At 51.9% G+C, this 22,399-nt stretch overlaps 1 protein-coding gene across 4 annotated transcripts in view; it reads right to left on the reverse strand.

The window, feature by feature from the left end:
- fam234b (family with sequence similarity 234 member B) overlaps nt 1–22,399 on the reverse strand; it is an 85,268-nt gene that overhangs the window by 15,158 nt on the left and 47,711 nt on the right. For 3 of the 4 annotated variants that reach the window (XM_070861555.1, XM_070861556.1, XM_070861557.1), the window contains exons 8-11: nt 20,087–20,233; nt 10,732–10,813; nt 8,145–8,294; nt 6,765–6,882 (exon numbers count right to left, since the gene is read on the reverse strand). In XM_070861555.1, the coding sequence (XP_070717656.1) occupies nt 6,765–6,882; nt 8,145–8,294; nt 10,732–10,813; nt 20,087–20,233 (497 nt within the window). Of the gene's footprint in view, nt 1–3,080; nt 3,363–6,764; nt 6,883–8,144; nt 8,295–10,731; nt 10,814–20,086; nt 20,234–22,399 lie in introns of all 4 variants that reach the window. The other variant, XR_011587864.1, reaches the window with a different exon arrangement.

The following is a 22,399-nucleotide window of genomic DNA, read 5'->3' on the forward strand; positions in this document are numbered from 1 at the left end:
TCAAAGGAGCTGGATGAATGACTACGCATTGTAGCAATGAGAAGGGAGTGAGGTGATCAAACCCCATGTGAGACACAATGTCTGCTGTGTCAGGGGTTCCCCCAGGAGTCCCAGTAGATTGTCCCTGCCCGCTGAGTGCTGTGGACTGCGACAGCTGATATCTGGAGCCCTGCAGGTTTTACTTCAACACCTTTTGGGACCATGGAGAAAATTCAGACTTTGTTATCTCCTGACTCCACTGTTCCAGCGCGCTCCTGGCCAGCTTCCCACCCCCCACAAACTGAGAGCTCATTCAAAACACGGCTGCCTGTGTCCTGACTCGCACTGTGTCCCGCTCACCCATCACCCCCTGTGCTCACTGCCCATGTCCTAACTCGCACCAGTCCCGCTGACCATCACCCCCTGTGCTCACTGCCCATGTCCTAACTCGCACCAGTCCCGCTGACCATCACCCCCTGTGCTCGCTGCCCGTGTCCTAACTCACTCTGTGTCCCGCTCACCCATCACCCCCTGTGCTCGCTGCCCGAGTCCTAACTCACACTGTGTCCCGCTCACCCATCACCCCCTGTGCTCACTGCCCGTGTCCTAACTCGCACCAAGTCCCGCTCACCCATCACCCCCTGTGCTCGCTGCCCGTGTCCTAACTCACACTGTGTCCCGCTCACCCATCACCCCCTGTGCTCGCTGCCCGTGTCCTAACTCACACTGTGTCCCGCTCACCCATCACCCCCTGTGCTCGCTGCCCGTGTCCTAACTCGCACTGTGTCCCGCTCACCCATCACCCCCTGTGCTCGCTGCCCGTGTCCTAACTCACACTGTGTCCCGCTCACCCATCACCCCCTGTGCTCACTGCCCGTGTCCTAACTCGCACCAAGTCCCGCTCACCCATCACCCCCTGTGCTCGCTGCCCGTGTCCTAACTCACACTGTGTCCCGCTCACCCATCACCCCCTGTGCTCGCTGCCCGTGTCCTAACTCACACCAAGTCCCGCTCACCCATCACCCCCTGTGCTCACTGCCCATGTCCTAACTTACACTGTGTCCCGCTCACCCATCACCCCCTGTGCTCACTGCCCGTGTCCTAACTCACACTGTGTCCCGCTCACCCATCACCCCCTGTGCTCACTGCCCGTGTCCTAACTCACACTGTGTCCCGCTCACCCATCACCCCCTGTGCTCACTGACCATGTCCTAACTCACACTGTGTCCCGCTCACCCATCACCCCCTGTGCTCACTGCCCGTGTCCTAACTCGCACTGTGTCCCGCTCACCCATCACCCCCTGTGCTCACTGCCCATGTCCTAACTCGCACCAAGTCCCGCTCACCCATCACCCCCTGTGCTCACTGCCCATGTCCTAACTCACACTGTGTCCCGCTCACCCATCACCCCCTGTGCTCACTGCCCATGTCCTAACTCGCACCCAGTCCCGCTCACCCATCACCCCCTGTGCTCACTGCCCGTGTCCTAACTCACACTGTGTCCCGCTCACCCATCACCCCCTGTGCTCACTGCCCATGTCCTAACTCGCACCCAGTCCCGCCGACCATCACCCCCTGTGCTTGCTGCCCGTGTCCTAACTCACACTGTGTCCCGCTCACCCATCACCCCCTGTGCTCGCTGCCCGTGTCCTAACTCACACTGTGTCCCGCTCACCCATCACCCCCTGGGCTCGCTGCCCGTGTCCTAACTCGCACTGTGTCCCGCTCACCCATCACCCCCTTGCTCACTGCCCATATTCTAACTCGCACCAAGTCCCGCTCACCCATCACTCCCTGTGCTCACTGACCCGTGTCCTGACTCACACTGGGTCCCGCTCACCCATCACCCCCTGGGCTCGCTGCCCGTGTCCTAACTCACACTGTGTCCCGCTCACCCATCACCCCCTGTGCTCACTGCCCGTGTCCTAACTCGCACTGTGTCCCGCTCACCCATCACCCCCTGGGCTCGCTGCCCGTGTCCTAACTCACACTGTGTCCCGCTCACCCATCACCCCCTGTGCTCACTGCCCGTGTTCTAACTCGCACTGTGTCCCGCTCACCCATCACCCCCTTGCTCACTGCCCATATTCTAACTCGCACCAAGTCCCGCTCACCCATCACTCCCTGTGCTCACTGACCCGTGTCCTGACTCGCACCAAGTCCCGCTCACCCATCACCCCCTGTGCTCACTGACCCGTGTCCTAACTCGCACCAAGTCCCGCTCACCCATCTCCCCCTGTGCTCACTGCCCCGTGTCCTAACTCGCACCAAGTCCCGCTCACCCATCACTCCCTGTGCTCACTGACCCGTGTCCTAACTCGCACCAAGTCCCGCTCACCCATCACCCCCTGCGCTCACTGACCCGTGTCCTAACTCGCACCAAGTCCCGCTCACCCATCACCCCCTGGGCTCGTTGACCTACACTGGCTTCCATCCTTGTTTACAAATCACTCCATGGCCTCGCCCATCCCTATCTCTATAATCCCCTCCAGCCCCACAATGCCCCCCCCCACCCCACGAGATCTCTGCGCTCCTCCAATTCTGGCCTCTTGCGCGTCCCCACCATCGGTGGCCGTGTCTTCAGCTGCCTGGGCCCTAAGCTCTGGAATTCCCTCCCTAAACCTCTCCGCCTCTCTCTCCTTCTTTAATTCACTGCTTAAAACCTGCCTCTTTGACCAAGCTTTTGGTCATCTGCCCTAATATCTTCTTAGGTGGCTCGGTGTCAAATGTTGTTTGATAACGCGCCTGGGAAGCGCCTTGGGACGTTTTACTACAGTACAGGCGCTAACTCAATGCAATTTATTGTTGTAGGCTCTTGAATAAGGTCAGAACATGTGGAATCAGGGGATCTATGATAGAACGGATAGCAAGCTGGCTCCAAACAGAAAACAGAGAGTAGGGGTTAAATGTATTTAGTCAGACTGGCAATAGGTGGGAAGGGGTGTTCCACAGGGATCGGTGCTGAGACCAATGCTGCTCATCAACGATTAGGACCTGCCCTAATATCACCTGAAGTGGCTCAGTGTCAAGCTCTGTTTGATAATGTTCCTGGGATGTTGTCCTCGTTACAAGCTCTGTACAAATAGGAGTTGTTGTTTTACCTGAGATATTCCCCTCTCGGGACAGTGAATGAACCAGGGGCATACAGCAGACTGCACATAGTCCGCAGGGTTACTGGCCCCGTCTTGGGCTTTGAAATCTCCAGGAATTGTTTTTGTTCCGATTAAGGCAGATGATCTGTGGATTATTTGTAATCCTCCGCAATTTTCACTCCCTGACGCTTCCTTCCTGACGCGGGATACATCTGCTGCCATATGTTACTGACCCCACCTCAGCCTGGGCTGGGATCAGCTATCTGAGTGAGGTAATGCATTTGGGGAGGTCTAACAAGGCAAGGGAACACACAGTAAATGGTACGGCACTGAAAAGTGTAGAGGAACAAAGCCAACTTGGAGTGCAGGCCCACAGATCCCCGAAGGTAGCAGACCAGATGGATAAGGTGGTTAAGAAGACACACGGAATGCTTGCCTTTATTAGTTGAAGCATAGAATACACGAGCAGGGAGGTTATGCTTGAACTGTATAAAACACTGGTCAGGCTGCAGCTGGAGTACTGCGTGCAGTTCTGGTCACCACATTACAGGAAAGATGTGATTGCACTGAAAAGGAGATTTACGAGGATGTTGCCTGGACTGGAGAATTTTAGCTATGAGGAAAGATTGGAGATGCTGGGTCTGTTTTCTTTGGAACAGAGGCAGCTGAGGGGTGACCTTATTGAGGTGTATAAAATTATGAGAGGCCTAGATAGAGTGGATAGGAAGGACCCGTTTCCCTTGGCAGAGGGGTCAACAACCAGGGGGCGTAGATTTAAAGTAATTGGGGGGAGGATTAGAGAGGAAATTTCTTCACCCAGAGGGTGGTGTGGATCTGGAACTCACTGTCTGAAAGGGTGGAAGAGGCAGCAAAGTACTTGGATGTGCACTGGAAGTGCCGTAACCTACAGGGTTATGGACCAAGAGCTGGAAAGTGGGATTAGCTCTTGGTCGGCTGGTACAGACACGATGGGCCGAAATGGCCTCCTTCCGTGCTGTAAATTTCTATGATTCTATGATCTCGTCACAGAGCAGGAGTTGAGTACGGCTTAGTACCACACTGATCATTTATCCATCGAGTCAAAACTGAGATGGGCAAAAATAGCAGGAGGATTTAAACAATCAGCATTGAAGGTTTTTTAAAGTAATTACATGTTTTTTTTTTAAAGATTTTATTGGTTTTCTGATGCAGTGAGGATGGCCATCTTGTAAGCACAGTCGGTGCTGAGCTCCAGTAAGTGTCAGCTGTGGCTCAGTGGGCAGCACCCTCGCCTCAGAAGGTTGTGGGTTCAAGTCCCACTCGAGAGACTTGAGCACAAAATCTAGGCTGACACTCCCAGTGCAGGGCTGAAGGAGTGCTGCACTGTCAGAGATGCTGTCTTTTAGATTAGACATTAAACCGAGGCTCTGTCTGCCCTCTCAGGTGGAAGTAAAAGATTCCATGGCACTATTTTGAAGAAGAGCGGGGAGTTATCCCCGGTGTCCTGGGCCAATATTTATCCTTCAATCAACATAACAAAAGCAGATTATCGGGTCATTATCATATTGCTGTTTGTGGGAGCTTGCTGTGCGCAGATTGGCTGCCGCATTTCCCACATTACAACACTGACTACATTCCAAAAGTACTTCATTGGTTGTAAGGAGCTTTGGAATGTCCGATGGTCGTGTAAGGCTCTATATAAATGCACAACTTTCTTTCTTTGAGCTACACCAGCCTCTGATGCAGTAGGTGCTGAGCAGAGTAATCGCTGAATCTAACCTGGTGCGTCAGACATTGAGTGACGGATGTGGAGCGGCGGGTTCGGAGTGGCGACGGGTTCGGAGCGACAGGTTCGGAGCGGCGGATGTGGAGCGACGGGTTCGGAGTGACGGGTTCGGAGCGACGGGTTCGGAGCGACGGGTTCGGAGCGACGGGTTCGGAGTGGCGGATGTGGAGCGACGGGTTCGGAGCGACGGGTTCGGAGTGGCGGATATGGAGCGACGGGTTCGGAGCGACGGATGTGGAGCGATGAATGTGGAGTGACGGGTTCGGAGCGACGGGTTCGGAGCGACGGATGTGGAGCGATGGATGTGGAGTGACGGGTTCGGAGTGGCGGATGTGGAGTGACGGGTTTGGAGTGGCGGATGTGGAGCGACGGGTTCGGAGCGACGGATGTGGAGTGATGGATGTGGAGTGACGGGTTCGGAGCGACGGGTTCGGAGTGGCGGATGTGGAGCGACGGGTTCGGAGTGGCGGATGTGGAGTGACGGGTTCGGAGTGGCGGATGTGGAGCGACGGGCTCGGAGCGACGGATGTGGAGCGACAGGTTTGGAGCGATGGATGTGGAGTGACGGGTTCGGAGCGACGGGTTCGGAGCGACGGATTCGGAGTGGCGGATGTGGAGCGACGGGTTTGGAGTGGCGGATGTGGAGCGATGGGTTTGGAGTGACGGATGTGGAGTGACGGGTTCGGAGTGCTGGATGTGGAGCGACGGGTTCGGAGCGACGGGTTTGGAGTGGCGGATTTGGAGTGACGGGTTCGGAGCGATGGATGTGGAGCGATGGGTTCGGAGCGACGGGTTCGGAGTGGCGGATGTGGAGCGACGGGTTCGGAGCGGCGGATGTGGAGCGACGGGTTCGGAGCGACGGATGTGGAGTGACGGGTTCGGAGTGGCGGATGTGGAGCGACGGGTTCGGAACGACGGGTTCGGAGCGACGGGTTCGGAGTGGCGGATGTGGAGCGATGGGTTTGGAGTGACGGATGTGGAGTGACGGGTTCGGAGTGCTGGATGTGGAGCGACGGGTTCGGAGCGACGGGTTCGGAGCGACAGGTTTGGAGTGGCGGATTTGGAGTGACGGGTTCGGAGCGATGGATGTGGAGCGATGGATGTGGAGCGATGGGTTCGGAGCGACGGGTTCGGAGTGGCGGATGTGGAGCGACGGGTTCGGAGTGGCGGATGTGGAGCGACGGGTTCGGAGCGACGGATGTGGAGTGACGGGTTCGGAGCGACGGGTTCGGAGTGGCGGATGTGGAGTGACGGTTCGGAGCGATGGGTTCGGAGTGGCGGATGTGGAGTGACGGGTTCGGAACGACGGGTTCGGAGTGACGGATGTGGAGTGACGGGTTCGGAGCGACGGGTTCGGAGTGACGGGTTCGGAGCGACGGGTTTGGAGTGGCGGATGTGGAGCGACGGGTTCGGAACGACGGGTTCGGAGTGGCGGATGTGGAGTGACGGGTTCGGAGCGATGGGTTCGGAGTGGCGGATGTGGAGTGACGGGTTCGGAGCGACGGGTTCGGAGTGGCGGATGTGGAGCGACGGGTTCGGAACGACGGGTTCGGAGTGGCGGATGTGGAGTGACGGGTTCGGAGCGATGGGTTCGGAGTGGCGGATGTGGAGTGACGGGTTCGGAGCGACGGGTTTGGAGTGACGGATGTGGAGTGACGGGTTCGGAGCGACGATGGGTTCGGAGTGACGGGTTCGGAGCGACGGGTACGGAGTGGCGGATGTGGAGTGACGGGTTCGGAGCGACGATGGGTTCGGAGTGATGGGTTCGGAGTGACGGGTTCGGAGCGACGGGTTTGGAGTGGCGGATATGGAGTGATGGCTTCGGAGCGACGGGTTCGGAGCGACAATGCTCCGACCTGCAGAAGCCTGCTCATGTCCGACAGCGCTCTCTCTCACAGTCAGAGGCTGGGTGTTGGGCCTGTACTCACCGGCTGACGCAGTCACGGCCCCTGTGCTGTTGGCCAGCTGCAGCAGGACACTGGGGTACAGCGGGTGCAGGAGGTAGAGGTGGTGCTGGCTGTATGTGTCGGAGTCCGTCCTCTGAGCCTGTGATGAAACACAACAGTGAGTAATCAGCAACAAACACAGCCCTGGAAGTGACAGCCTTGCAGCGGGAGCTTGTACACTTCGCACTCTGTGAAGCAATGGCGGTGTCAGAGCAATTCAAACTGCCGACTTCCTCCCACCTCAGGATGTCAGTCATTTGTTTCTCGTGGCCGCCTCCCCTGATGGAGTAGACTCGCTGCTGAGGAACAGTCCTCAAGCTCCCAGCTCCCTCTGGTACCTCACCCAAACTGACACTGTTCACGTGAGCCCAGACCGAGTGTGGACCAGTTACTGGACCATGGACAGCACCAGAGCCGACCTCCATCTTCACTCGAGGGACTGACCCCCGGGGGGTGAACGGCGGGACCTGACCCACTTCCTGCCCGCTCCCCATAACCCCTTATCCCCTTATCGTTTAAGAAACTGTCTATTTTTGTCTTAAATTTATTCAATGTCCCAGCTTCCACAGCTCTCTGAGGCAGTTAATTCCACAAATTTACAACCCTCTGAGAAAAGAAATTTCTCATCTCAGTTTTAAATGGGCGGCCCCTTATTCTAAGATCATGCCCTCTAGTTCTAGTCTCCCCCATCAGTGGAAACATCCTCTCTGCATCCACCTGGTCAAGCCCCCTCATAATCTGATACATTTCAATAAGATTACCTCTCATTCTTCTGAATTCATAGAAACATAGAAAATAGGTGCAGGAGTAGGCCATTCGGCCCTTCGAGCCTGCACCGCCATTAAATGAGTTCATGGCTGAACATGCAACTTCAATGAGTAGAGGCCCAACCTACTCAACCTTTCCTCATAAGTCAACCCCCTCATCCCCGGAATCAACCTAGTGAACCTTCTCTGAACTGCCTCCAAAGCAAGTATATCCTTTCGTAAATATGGAAACCAAAACTGCACGCAGTATTCCAGGTGTGGTCTCACCAATACCCTGTATAACTGTAGCAAGACTCACTCACCGAGGGGTCACTCCCGACTCACTCACCGAGGGGTCACTCACTCACCGAGAGGTCACTCATTCACCGAGGGGTCACTCTGCACTCACTCGCCGGGGGGGCACTCCGCACTCACTCACCGAGGGGTCACTCCGCACTCACTTACCGAGGGGGTCACTCCGCACTCACTCGCCGAGGGGGCACTCCACAGTCACTCGCCGAGGGGGTCACTCCCCACTCACTCGCCGAGGGGTCACTCCGCACTCACTCACCGAGGGGTCACTCCGCACTCACTCACCGCGGGGTCTCTCACTCACCGAGGGGGTCACTCCGCAGTCTCCGGCCCAGAATAGAAAGACCGATCTGCCGTCAGACAGTGGTATCGCGGCTGCCTGCGAGCCCTGGCTCCCACATCCCAGCTCGGCCTTCCACAGCTGCTTGCCCGAACTTCCATCAATAATTAAACTCTAGAAGAGAGAGAGGTTTGTGAAGGCGGTCGGACTGTGCAGCCCATCGAGCGGCTCCAGCTTCGAACACTGGCATTCACTCAGAGGCAGCGGCCAATTGATAACAGGACACACACAGTCAGAAACACAACAAGCTCCCTCTGGAACCTTTGCCACACTCTCACTATCCCGGGGAGTTTACACATAGTTTTATACACGAATCAGTGGGATAACTTTAGGAGGAGTGAATATGAAGCAGGGAGCAGCAATATTAAGAGGAAGCGAGGTAAGTACATGAGGGAGAAAGGAATTGATGGGGTGAGATGAAGAGGACTGGGAGGAGGGTCTTGTGGAGCATAAACACCGAATGGCCTGTCTGTGCTGTACATTCTATATGTAACATAATTCTGTAAACAGAAACCCCAAATAAAACTACAAAATCCTAGAAACACGGAGCAAGTGGGTGAGCACCTGAGCCCAAAAGACGTCAACGTTTCCTGGGGGGGATTTCTGACGGAGCATCTCCACCCAAAACCAGCTCTACTCTCAGTGTCGGCCGTGGCTCAGTGGGCAGCACCCTCGCCTCCGGGTCAGAAGGTTGTGGGTTCAAGTCCCACTCCAGGAAAACTTGAGCACATAAATCTAGGCTGACACTCCCAGTGCAGTGCTGAGGGAGTGCCGCACTGTCGGAGGTGTCGTCTCTCGGGTGAGACATTAAACCGAGGCCCCAACTGCTCTCTCAGGTGGATGTAAGAGATCCCTTGGCACTATTTCGAAGAGGAGCAGGGGAGTTATCCCCAGTGTCCTGGCCAAAATTTATCACTAAAACAGATTATTTGGTCATTATCAACAGTGCTGTTTGTGGGAGCTTGCTGTGCGCAAATTGGTTAACGCCTTTCCTGCATTACAACAGTAACTACACTCCAAAAAGTACTTCATTGGCTGTAAAGCGCGTTGGGACGCCCAGTGGTCGTGAAAGGCGCTATAGAAATGCAAGTCTTTTGTCGGGTGCTATCGAGCTTGCTGTGTTTCGACACTGTTATTTGGTTTTAGTCGATTGGTTTTGCATCGAGCTCCTACTGTGTCTTCTCTACGCCGGGATGTCTGTGGCTCGTGATTACTACAGCCTGGATGGTGGGGTTGGGGGCTGGAAGCGGCCACACAGTTTCTAGCCATGCTGGGAGATGTTGCACTCACGTGGTGGTGACAGCGTTGTGGAACGTGTGGGAGCAAACGCCCGTATATTCCGAATGCCTCGCTTTATGGCGCGGTGTGGAGATGAACACACGCTGGATTAAACGTTGAAGCAGCTTTTCTGATGAGCATGGAGTGTATGAAGTTTGGACTAAAGCAGAGGATGCCAGACGGTGCGAGAGCCATTCATTGAGTCAATCTGGTCAGCTGTGTGTTTATGGTAATTCATGGCAGGGGTCGATTGCGGCAATAAGACCTGATCTCAGGACAATGGGAAGCTGGTCCTTTAGTCTACATCGTCTGTTTGTTAGTATTTGTTGATGTACCGTTGATAGTATGTTTGCAGGATCTTGTGGAGACACTGTATGGCTCAGAGACATGGACCATGTACAGTAGACACCTGAAATCGCTGGAGAAATACCACTAACGATGCCTCCGCAAGATCCTGCAAATCTGCTGGGAGGACAGACGCACCAACGTTAGCGTCCTCAATCAGGCCAACATCCCCAGCATCGAAGCACTGACCACACTCGACCAGCTCCACTGGGTGTGCCACATTGTTCTCATGCCTGACACAAGACTCCCAAAACAAGCGCTCTACTCGGTACTCCTACACGGCAAGCGAGCCCCAGGTGGGCAGAGGAAACATTTCAAGGACACTCTCAAAGCCTCCTTGATAAAATGCAACATCCCCACTGACACCTGGGAGTCCCTGGCCAAAGACCGCCCTAAGTGGAGGAAGAGCATCCGGGAGGGCGCTGAGCACCTCGAGTCTCGCCGCCGAGAGCATGCAGAAAGCAAGCTCAGGCAGCGGAAAGAGCGTGCGGCAAACCAGTCCCACCCACCCCTTCCCTCAACCACTGTCCCACCTGTGACAGGGACTGTGGTTCTCGTATTGGACCGTTCAGCCGCCTAAGGACTCACTTTTAGAGTGGAAGCAAGTCTTCCTCGATTCCGAGGGACTGCCTATGATGATGATGGTATGGAATGTTGAGTTCAAAGACCAGATTTTGTATAAGAGTGTTGAGCAAAGACTGTTTTAACAGAGACCCTAGAATTGGAGCGTGTTTTAAGCAGGGAGCACGCACTGGTTTTTGTGAAGTGTTTGTCTCAGTAACTTTCATTCTGCTTTATGTGTAGTGTGAAGATTTAAATAAAAACCTGATCCTGCCATTACTACAATTGAGAATGCTACGTGAGTTGCGGAGACACCGACGGAGATTAAAAAAAAAGAACTCCCAACAAAGCAAGTTGTCGCTCCCACCTTTCTCGTGTTGTTCCCGCTGGTGATCTGGATCAGGAAATCCAGGATCCTGTCCTCATTGAAGAACCCGGCCACAGGAGCGCTGCAAGGGAAACCATTCCTGTTAGTATTGCACAGACGGAATGAAGTGGGCACGCCCGAGCACGCGAAGGAACTCTCCATCTCCCACCTGCAGTCCCCGGCCCCTTCCCCCCGCCAACCCAGAGAGCGGTGTGGACATTGCACAGGCAGATCCACACCCAGGTTAACCCATGGACCACCCACCAATCGTACCGAGCAGTGAGCGCTTAGGGCAGTGCACAATAGACTGTGTTCTCCGGTATGGGGCCCTGGAACTTTGTGGGCCGCCCCGACCTGTGTGAGACCACCACCGCAGGTCAGGGCTATAAATGGAGCTGGAGCGCCGGGCCCGGGAACATCGTGGGCGAATGAGGGTACGGGGCCCAGAAGATCCGAGGGCCCAGGGGCAGCACGGGCCCAGCCCACACTGCGATATGTGTGGGCACTAGGTCCGTGCAGCAGAGCGGGTCTCCAGTCGTCCTGGTTAACCCTTGCCACTGGACCAAGACCTCGCTCTGTCAAACCCGTGTGGTGGCTGGTGTGCAACGGCCACCCCACGTTAAAACAATCCACGCACAGGCATCTTCCACCCTTCAACTGGAGTTCAGGACTGGAACATCGGGTCCTTCATTGAAACATCTGTGGACTGTTGTGGAAGCAAGTCATCCTCGTTCGAGGGACCGCCTATGATGTTGATAAGATGTTCTCTTATATCCGTTCCTGGGATGTGGGCGTTGCTGGCAAGGCCGGCATTTATTGCCCATCCCTAATTGCCTCTTGAGAAGGTGGTGGTGAGCCGCCTTCTTGAACCGCTGCAGTCCGTGTGGTGAAGGTTCTCCCACAGTGCTGTTAGGGAGGGAGTTCCAGGATCTTGATCCAGCGATGATGAAGGAATGGCCGATATATTTCCAAGTCAGGATGTTTTGTGACTTGGAGGGGAATGTGGAGGTGGTGGTGTTCTCATACGCCTGCTGCCCTTGTCCTTCTAGGTGGTAAAGGTTGTGGATTTGGGAGGTGCTGCTGAAGAAGCCTTCTTCGTTGCTGTAGTGCATCTTGTAGATGGTGCACACTGCAGTCATGGTGCGCCGGTGGTGGAGGGAGTGAATGTTGAAGGTGGTGGATGGGGAGCCAATCAAGCGGCTGCTTTGTCCTGGATGGTGTCGAGCTTCTTGAGTGTTGTTGGAGCTGCACTCATCCAGGCAAGTGGAGAATATTCCATCACACTCCTGACTTGTGCCTTGTAGATGGTGGAAAGCCTTTGGGGAGTCAGGAGGCGAGAATGACTAAAAAAAATAATTATGGGAAGATAGACTATGAAAGTAAACTAGCAGTTAATATAAAAACAGATAGCAAGAGTTTCTATAGGTATATAAAAAGGAAAAGAGTGGCTAAAGTAAATGTTGGTCCATTATAGCATGAGACCGGGGAATTAGTAATGAGGAACTTGGAGATGGCAGAAAGTCTGAACAAATATTTTGTATCAGTCTTTACAGTAGAGGAAACTAAAAATATCCCAACAGTGGATAGTCAAGGGGCTATAGGGGGGGAGGAACTTAACACAATCACAATCACTAAGGAGGTGGTACTCAGTAAGATAATGAGACTAAAGGCGGATAAATCCCCTGCACCTGATGGCTTGCAGCCTAGAGGCTTAAGAGAAGTTGCAGCAGGGATTGTGGATGCATTGGTTGCAATTTACCAAAATTCCCTGGATTCTGGGGAGGTCCCAGCAAATTGGAAAACTGCAAATGTAACGCCCCTATTTAAAAAAGGAGGCAGACAAAAGCAGGAAACGACAGACCAGTTAACCTAACATCTGTGGTTGGGAAAATGTTGGAATCCATTATTAAAGAAGCAGTAGAGGACATTTGGAAAAGCAAAATTTGGTCAGGCAGAGTCAGCATGGATTTATGAAGGGGAAGTCATGTTTGACAAATTTGTTGGAATTCTTTGAGAATGTAACGAACAGGGTGGATAAAGGGGAACCAGTGGATGTGGTGTATTTGGATTTCCAGAAGGCATTTGTCAAGGTGCCACATAAAAGGTTACTGCACAAGATAAAAGTTCACGGGGTTGGGGATAATATATTAGCACGGATAGAGGATTGGCTAACGAACAGAAAACAGTGTCGGGATAAATGGGCCATTCTCGGGTTGGCAATCAGTAACTAGTGGGGTGCCGCAGGGATCAGTGCTGGGACCCCAACTATTTACAATCTATGTTAACGACTTGGATGAAGGGACTGAGTGTAACGTTGCCAAGTTTGCTGACATTACAAAGATGGGAGGAAAAGCAATGTGTGAGGAGGACACACAAAACAAAAAACAAAAAAACGAATACAGTGGACAAGGGAGAACCAGTGGATGTAGTATATTTGGACTTTCCAGAGTCGGCGAGGGGCCTATAAAGGCCGCGAGTTCAGCAGTCGGAAGGTGCGTCGCTGAGGCGTGAGTCTGGGGTCGGCGAGAGGCCTATAAAGGCCGCGAGTTCAGCAGTCGGGAGGTGCGTCGCTGAGGCGTGACTCCGGGGTCGGCGAGAGGCCTATAAAGGCCGCGAGTTCAGCAGTCGGGAGGTGCGTCGCTGAGGCGTGAGTCTGGGGTCGGCGAGAGGCCTATAAAGGCCGCGAGTTCAGCAGTCGGGAGGTGCGTCGCTGAGGCATGAGTCCAGGGTCGGCGACAGGCCGATAAAGGCGGAGCTTGTGCAGCTACAGGGAGAAGGCAAAAAAGAAGTAGAAAGAAACAGAAAGGTGACGTCACAGCCAAGGGGGTAACTGATTGGCTGGTGATTGGTGAGTAGTTTTTCTTTTTTCTTTTCTATAACAGTGAGTAAACTTTAGCATTGTTGTTGCCAATTTAAGTGTATCTAAGGGTTAAGTCATGGCAGAAGAGCTCGGTCACGTGATATGCTCCTCCTGGTAACATGTGGGAACTCAGGGACACTTCCGGTGTCCCTGATGACTACGTGCGTGGAAAGTGTATCTGCCTCCAGCTCCTGACGGTTCGCGTTGTGGAATTGGAGCTGAGGGTGGATTTACTCTGGAGTATCCACGATGCTGAGAATGACGTGAGTAGCACGTGTAGCGAGTTGGTCTTACCGCAGGTGAAGGGTCCACAGCCAGATAGGGAATGGAAGACCAGCAGGAAGAGCAGTGCAAGGAAGGTAGTGCAGGGGTTCCCTGCGGTCATCCCCCTGCAAAATAGATACACTGCTTTGGGTACTGTTGAGGGGGATGACTCATCAGGGGAGGGCAGCAGCAGCCAGGTTCATGGCACCGTGGCTGGCTCTGCTGCACAGGAGGGCAGGAAAAAGAGTGGAAGAGCGATAGTGTTAGGAGATTCGATTGTAAGGGGAATAGATAGGCGTTTCTGTGGCCACAACCAAGACTCCAGGATGGTATGTTGTCTCCCTGGTGCAAGGGTCAAGGATGCCTCAGGGCGGGTGCAGGACATTCTGAAAAGGGAGGGTGAACAGCCAGTTGTCGTGGTGCACATTGGTACCAACGACATAGGTAAAAAAAGGGATGAAGTCCTACGAGATGAATTTAAGGAGCTAGGAGCTAAATTAAAACGTAGGACCTCAAAAGTAGTAATCTCGGGATTGCTACCAGTGCCATGAGCTAGTCAGAGTAGGAATTGCAGGATAGCTCAGATGAATACGTGGCTTGAGGAGTGGTACAGCAGGGAGGGATTCAAATTCCTGGGGCATTGGAACCGGTTCTGGGGGAGGTGGGACCAGTACAAACCGGATGGTCTGCACCTGGGCAGGACCGGAACCAATGTCCTCGGGGGAGTGTTTGCTAGTGCTGTTGGGGAGGAGTTAAACTAATATGGCAGGGGGATGGGAACCAATGCAGGGAGACAGAGGGAAACAAAATTTAGACAAAAGCAAAAGACAGAAAGGAGATGAGGAAAAGTGGAGGGCAGAGAAACCCAAGGCAAAAAACAAAAAAGGGCCACTGTACAGCAAAATTCTAAAGGGTCAAAGTGTAATAAAAAGGCAAGCATGAAAGCTCGGTGCCTCAATGCAAGGAGTATTCGGAACCCAGGAGAGGGCTCTGAGCTAGTGAGAGTGGGTGAGAGCTCAGATGAACAGGACCCCAAGAAAGAATGCAAAAGGCAGGAGGCAACAGAGCAGAGTAGCACTGGGGTACGTGTAAACCACAAGGTGATAGGAAGGACAATATGTATAAATATAAAGGGGCTGCAGGAGGGATCAAAACTAAAAATCATGATTTAAAAACTAGTATTAAAACACTCTACCTAAACGCACGCAGCATTCGAAATAAAGTAAATGAGTTGACGGCACAAATCATTACAAATGGGTATGATTTGGTGGCCATTACAGAAACGTGGTTGCATGGGGGCCAAGACTGGGAATTAAACATACAGGGGTATCTGACAATTCGGAAAGATGGACAAGAAGGGAAAGGAGGTGGGGTAGCTCTGTTAATAAAGGATGATATCAGGGCAGTTGTGAGAGACCATATTGGCTCTAATGAACAAAATGTTGAATCATTGTGGGTGGAGATTAGAGATAGTAATGGGAAAAAGTCACTGGTAGGCATAGTTTATAGGCCCCCAAATAATAACTTCACGGTGGGGCGGGCAATAATCAAGGGAATAATGGAGGCATGTGAAAAAGGAACGGCAGTAATCAAGGGGGATTTTAACCTACATATCGACTGGTCAAATCAAATCGCACGGGGTAGCCTTGAGGAATTCATAGAATGCATACGGGATTATTTCTTAGAACAGTATGTTACAGAACCTACAAGGGAGCAAGCGATCTTAGATCTGGTCCTGTGCAATGAGACAAGAATAATAAACGATCTCCTAGTAAAAGATCCCCTCGGAATGAGTGATCACGGTATGGTTGCATTTGTAATACAGATTGAGGGTGAGGAAGTAGTGTCTCAAACGAGCATACTATCCTTAAACAAAGGGTACTACAGTGGGATGAGGGCAGAGTTGGCTAAAGTAGACTGGAAACACAGACTAAACGGTGGCACAATTGAGGACCAGTGGAGGACTTTTAAGGAGCTCTTTCAGTGCTCAACAAAAATATATTCCAGTGAAAAAGAAGGGTGGTAAGAGAAGGGATAACCAGCCATGGATAACCAAGGAAATAAAGGAGAGTATCAAATTAAAAACCAATGCGTATAAGGTGGCCAAGGTTAGTGGGAAACTAGAAGATTGGGAAAATTTTAAACGACAGCAAAGAATGACTAAGAAAGCAACAAAGAAAGGAAAGATAGATTACGAAAGTAAACTTGCGCAAAACATAAAAACATATAGTAAAAGCTTTTACCGATATATAAAACGGAAAAGAGTGACTAAAGTAAATGTTGGTCCCTTAGAAGATGAGAAGGGGGATTTAACAATGGGAAATGTGGAAATGGCTGAGACCTTAAACAATTATTTTGCTTCGGTCTTCACAGTGGAAGACACAAAAACCATGCCAAAAATTGCTGGTCACGGGAATGTGGGAAGGGACGACCTTGAGATAATCACTATCACTAGGGGGGCTGTGCTGGACAGCAAATGGGACTCAAGGTAGACAAGTCCCCTGGTCCGGATGAAATGCATCCCAGGGTATTAAAAGAGATGGCAGAAGTTATAGCAGATGCATTCGTTATAATCTATCAAAATTCTCTGGACTCTGGGGAAGTACCATCGGATTGGAAAGCAGCTAATGTAACGCCTCTGTTTAAAAAAGGGGGCAAACAAAAAGCAGGTAACTATAGGCCGGTTAGTTTAACATCTGTAGTGGGGAAAATGTTTAAAACTATCATTAAGGAAGAAATAGCGGGACATCTGGATAGGAATAGTGCAATCAAGCAGACGCAACATGGATTCATGAAGGGGAAATCATGTTTAACTAATTTACTGGAATTCTTTGAGGATATAACGAGCATGGTGGATAGAGGTGTACCGATGGATGTGGTGTATTTAGATTTCCAAAAGGCATTCGATAAGGTGCCACACAAAAGGTTACTGCAGAAGATAGAGGTATGCGGAGTCAGAGGAAATGTATTAGCATGGATAGAGAATTGACTGGCTAACAGAAAGCAGAGAGTCGGGATAAATGTGTCCTTTTCGGGTTGGAAATCGGTGGTTAGTGGTGTGCCACAGGGATCGGTGCTGGGACCACAACTGTTTACAATATACATAGATGACCTGGAAGAGGGGACAGAGTGTAGTGTAACAAAATTTGCAGATGACACAAAGATTAGTGGGAAAGCGGGTTGTGTAGAGGACACAGAGAGGCTGCAAAGAGATTTAGATAGATTAAGCGAATGGGCTGAGGTTTGGCAGATGGAATACAATGTCGGAAAGTGTGAGGTCATCCACCTTGGGAAAAAAAACAGTAAAAGGGAATATTATTTGAATGGGGAGAAATTACAACATGCTGCGGTGCAGAGGGACCTGGGGGTCCTTGTGCATGAAACACAAAAAGTTAGTTTGCAGGTGCAGCAGGTAATCAGGAAGGCGAATGGAATGTTGGCCTTCATTGTGAGAGGGATGGAGTACAAAAGCAGGGAGGTCCTTCTGCAACTGTACAGAGTATTGGTGAGGCCGCACCTGGAAGTACTGCGTGTAGTTTTGGTCACCTTACTTAAGGAAGGATATACTAGCTTTGGAGGGGGTACAGAGACGATTCACTAGGCTGATTCCAGAGATGAGGGGGTTACCTTATGATGATAGATTGAGTAGACTGGGTCTTTACTCGTTGGAGTTCAGAAGGATGAGGGGTGATCTTATCGAAACATTTAAAATAATGAAAGGGATAGACAAGATAGAGGCAGAGAGGTTGTTTCCACTGGTCGGGGAGACTAGAACTAGGGGGCACAGCCTCAAAATACGGGGGAACCAATTTAAAACCGAGTTGAGAAGGAATTCTTCTCCCAGAGGGTTATGAATCTGTGGAATTCTCTGCCCAAGGAAACAGTTCAGGCTAGCTCATTGAATGTATTTAAATCACAGATAGATAGATTTTTAACCAATAAGGGAATTAAGGGTTACGGGGAGCGGGCGGGTAAGTGGAGCTGAGTCCACGGCCAGATCAGCCATGATCTTATTGAATGGCGGAGCAGGCTCGAGGGGCTAGATGGCCTATTCCTGTTCCTAATTCTTATGTTCTTATGTTCTTAAAAGGTTTTTGACAAGGTTCCACACAAGAGATTAGTGTGCAAAATTAAAGCACATGGTATTGGGGGTAATGTATTGAGAACTGGTTGGCAGATAGGAAGCAAAGAGTAGGAATAAACGGGTCCTTTCCAGAATGGCAGGTGGTGACTAGTGGGGTACAGCAAGGTTCAGTGCTGGGACCCCAACTATTTACAATATACATTAATGATTTAGACGAAGGAATTGAATGTAATATCTCCAAGTTTGCAGATGACACTAAGCTGGGTGGCAGTGTGAGCTGTGATGAGGATGCTAAGAGACTGCAGGGTGAGTGGGCAAATGCATGGCAGATGCAGTATAATGTGGATAAATGTGAGGTTATCCACTTTGGTGGCAAAATCAGGAAGGCAGAATATTATCTGAATGGTGACAGATTAGGAAAAGGGGAGGTACAACAAGACCTGGGTGTCATGGTACATCAGTCATTGAAAGTTGGTATCCAGGTACAGCAGGTGGTGAAGAAGGCAAATGGTATGTTGGCCTTCATAGCAAGAGGATTTGAGTATAGAAGCAGGGAGGTCTTACTACAGTTGTACAGGGCCTTGGTGAGGCCTCACCTGGAATATTGTGTACAATTTTGGTCTCTTAATCTGAGGAAGGGCATTCTTGCTATTGAGGGAGTGCAGCGAAGGTTCTCCAGACTGATTCCCGGGATGGCAGGACTAACATATGAAGAAAGACTGGATCGACTAGGCTTATATTCACTGGAATTTAGAAGAATGAGAGGGGATCTCAGAGAAACGTATAAAATTCTGACGGGATTGGACAGGTTAGATGCAGAAAGAATGTTCCCGATGTTGGGGAAGTCCAGAACCAGGGGTCATAATCTAAGGATAAGGGATAAGCCATTTAGGACCGAGATGAGGAGAAACTTCTTCACTCAGAGAGTTGTGAACCTGTGGAATTCTCTGCCACAGAAAGTTGTTGAGGCCAGTTCGTTAGATATATTCAAAATTAATTTAGATGTGGCCCTTACGGCTAAAGGGATCAAGGGGTATGGAGAGAAAGCAAGCATGAGGTACTGAGGTTGTATTATCAGCCATGATCATATTGAATGGTGGTGCAGGCTCGAAGGGCCGAATGGCCTACTCCTGCACCTATTTTCTATGGTTCTTTGTTTCTGATCACAAACATCTTCCTTTGTGCTGGGTATGACACCAGCCAGTGGAGAGTTTTCCTTCTGATTCCCGTTGACTTCAGTTTTAGTCAGGCTCCGTGATGCCACACTCGGTCAAATGCTGCCTTGATGTCGAGGGCAGTCACTCTCACCTCACCTCTGGAATTAAGCTCTTTTGTCCATGTTTGGACCAAGGCTGTAATGAGGTCTGGAGCTGAGTGGTCCTGGCGGAACCCAATCTGGGCATCTGTGAGCAGGTGATTGATAGCACTGTCGACGATACCTTCCATCACTTTGCTGATGATTGAGAGTAGACGGATGGGGCGGTGATTGGCCGGATTGGATTTGTCCTGCTTTTTGTGGACAGGACATACCTGGGCAGTTTTTCACATTGTCGGATCGATGCCAGTGTTGTAGCTGTACTGGAACGGCTTGGATAGAGATGCGGCTAGTTCTGGAGCACAAGTATTTAGCACGACAGCCGGGATGATGTGGGAGCCCATAGCCTTTGCTGCATCCAATGCGCTCAGCTGTTCCTTGATATCATGTGGAGTGAATCGAAACGGCTGAAGACTGGCTTCTGTGATGGTGGAGACATCAGGAGGAGGCCGATATGGATCATCCACTCGGCACTTCTGGCTGAAGATGGTTGTAAACGCTTCAGCCTTGTCTTTTGCACTCACGTGCTGGGCTCCGCCATCATTGGGGATCAGGATATTCATGGAGCCTCCTCCTCCCGTTAGTTGTTTAATTGTCCACCACCATTCACCACTGGATGTGGCAGGACTGCAGAGCTTTGATCTGACCCGTTGGTTGTGAGATCGCTTAGCTCTGTCACTGTTGTGCAATCTGATTATGCACAGACTGTGGGTCTTGAACGCTCCAAACTCTACATGGGAAGGGTAGAAAAGGACTGTGCCTTCAGTTACACTGAGAACCTACACGCACTGTACTCTCCACCTCCGGATTAAAATTCTCACCCTGCACACACCTTTCGATATAGGTGCTGTTTGCCGACCACACTTGCAGAAGGTGCTGTCCACTCAGGAGCAGCAGCCTGTTCCTTGTAGTGATCAATAAGTCACTGGAGTTCTCTCCAGGCCTGCCCAGGGTCTGCAGGTACCTTGCTGAGCCATTCCTGTTGGGTGGGAAAGACGTGTTCAGATCATAATTAACTGGTACAATTGCCTGTCACACACCGCGTGCAATCTCCGATATAGGCAGCTTAGATAGAGAGTAAAGATCCCTCCACATTGTCCCATCAAACGCTCCCAGGGCAGGTACAGCACACGGGTTAGATACGGAGTAAAGCTCCCTCTACACTGTCCTATTAAACACTCCCAGGGCAGGTATAGCACGGGTTAGATTGAGTAAAGCTCCCTCTAAACTGTCCCATCAAACGCTCCCAGGGCAGGTACAGCACGCGGTTAGATACGGAGTAAAGCTCCCTCTACACTGTCCCATCAAACGTCCCAGGGCAGAAATTGGACTGGGTGCGGGGACTGGGGATTGGGTTCTGATGATGTTGGGATTACCCCAGGGGTCCGTGAGATTTCCCCAGGGTCAGGGGTCAGTGAGATTTCCCCAGGGTCAGTGAAATTACCCCAGGGTCAGGGGTCAGTGAGATTTCCCCAGGGTCAGTGAGATTTCCCGCAGGGGTCAATGAGATTACCCCAGGGTCAGGGGTCAGTGAGATTTCTCCAGGGTCAGTGAGATTTCCCCCAGGGGTCAGGGGTCAGTGAGATTTCCCCCAGGGGTCAGAGAGATTAACCCAGGGTCAGGGGTTAGTCAGATTTCCCCAGGGTCAGTGAGATTTCCCCAGGGTCAGGGGTCAGTGAGATTTCCCCCAGGATCAGGGGTCAGTGAGATTTCCCCAGGGTCAGGGGTCAGTGAGATTTCCCCAGGGGTCAGTGAGATTTTCCCAGGGTCAGTGAGATTACCCCAGGGTCAGGGGTCAGTGAGATTTCCCCAGGGTCAGTGAGATTTCCCCAGGGTCAGGGGTCAGTGAGATTTCCCCAGGGGTCAGTGAGATTTCCCCAGGGTCAGGGGTCAGTGAGATTTCCCCAGGGTCAGTGAGATTACCTCAGGGTCAGAGGTCAGTGTGATTTCCCCAGGTTCAGTGAGATTTCCCCCAGGGGTCAGAGAGATTACCCCACGGTCAGGGGTCAGTGAGATTTCCCTAGGGTCAGTGAGATTTCCCCCAGGGGTCAGTGAGATTACCCCAGGGGTCAGGGGTCAGTGAGATTTCCCCACGGTCAGTGAGATTTTCCCCAGGGGTCAGTGATTACCCCAGGGTCAGGGGTCTGTAAGATTACCCCAGAGTCAGGGGTCTGTGAGATTACCCCTGGGTCAGTGAGATTTCTCCCAGGGGTCAGTGAGATTTCCCCAGGGTCAGTGAAATTTCCCGCAGGGGTCAGTGAGATTACACCAGGGTCAGGGGTCAGTGAGATTACCCAAGGGTCAGTGAGATTTCCCCCAGGGTCAGGGGTCAGTGAGATTTCCCCCAGGGTCAGTGAGATTTCCCCCAGGGGTCAGTGAGATTACCCCAGGGTCAGGGGTCAGTGAGATTTCCCCCAGGGTCAATGAGATTTCCCTAAGGGTCAGTGAGATTAACCCAGGGTCAGGGGTCAGTGAGATTTCTCCCAGGGGTCTGTGAGATTACCCCAGGGTCAGAAGTCAGTGAGATTTCCCCCCGGGGTCAGTGCGATTTCCCAGAGGGGTCAATGAGATTTCCCCAGGGGTCAGTGAGATTTCCCCAGGGTTAGGGGCCAGTGAGATTTCCCCCATGGGTCAGTGATATTAACCCAGGGTCAGGGGTCAGTGAGATTTCCCCCAGGGGCAGTGAGATTTCCCACAGGGGTCAGTGAGATTAACCTAGGGTCAGGGGTCAGTGAGATTTCCCGCAGTGGTCAGTGAGATTACCCCAGGGTCAGGGGTCAGCGAGATTACCCAGGGTCAGTGAGATTACCCCAGGGTCAGTGATATTACCCCAGGGTCAGTGAGATTTCCCCCATGGTTCAGTTAGATTACCCAGGGTCAGTGAGATTACCCCAGGGTCAGGGAGATTTCCCCAGGGTCAGTGAGATTTCCCCCTGGGGTCAGTGAGATTTCCCCAGGGTCAGGGGTCAGTGAGAATTCCCCCAGGGGACAGTGAGATTTCCCCAGGGGTCAGTGAGATTAATCCAGGGTCAGGGATCAGTGGGATTACCCCACGGTCAGTGAGATTACCCCAGGATCATGGGTCAGTAAGATTTCCCCAGGGTCAGTGAGATTTCCCCAGGGGTCAGTGAGATTTTGCCAGGTT

This window comes from Pristiophorus japonicus, chromosome 19 (genome assembly GCF_044704955.1).
Source record: "Pristiophorus japonicus isolate sPriJap1 chromosome 19, sPriJap1.hap1, whole genome shotgun sequence".
Lineage (NCBI taxonomy): Eukaryota > Metazoa > Chordata > Chondrichthyes > Pristiophoridae > Pristiophorus > Pristiophorus japonicus.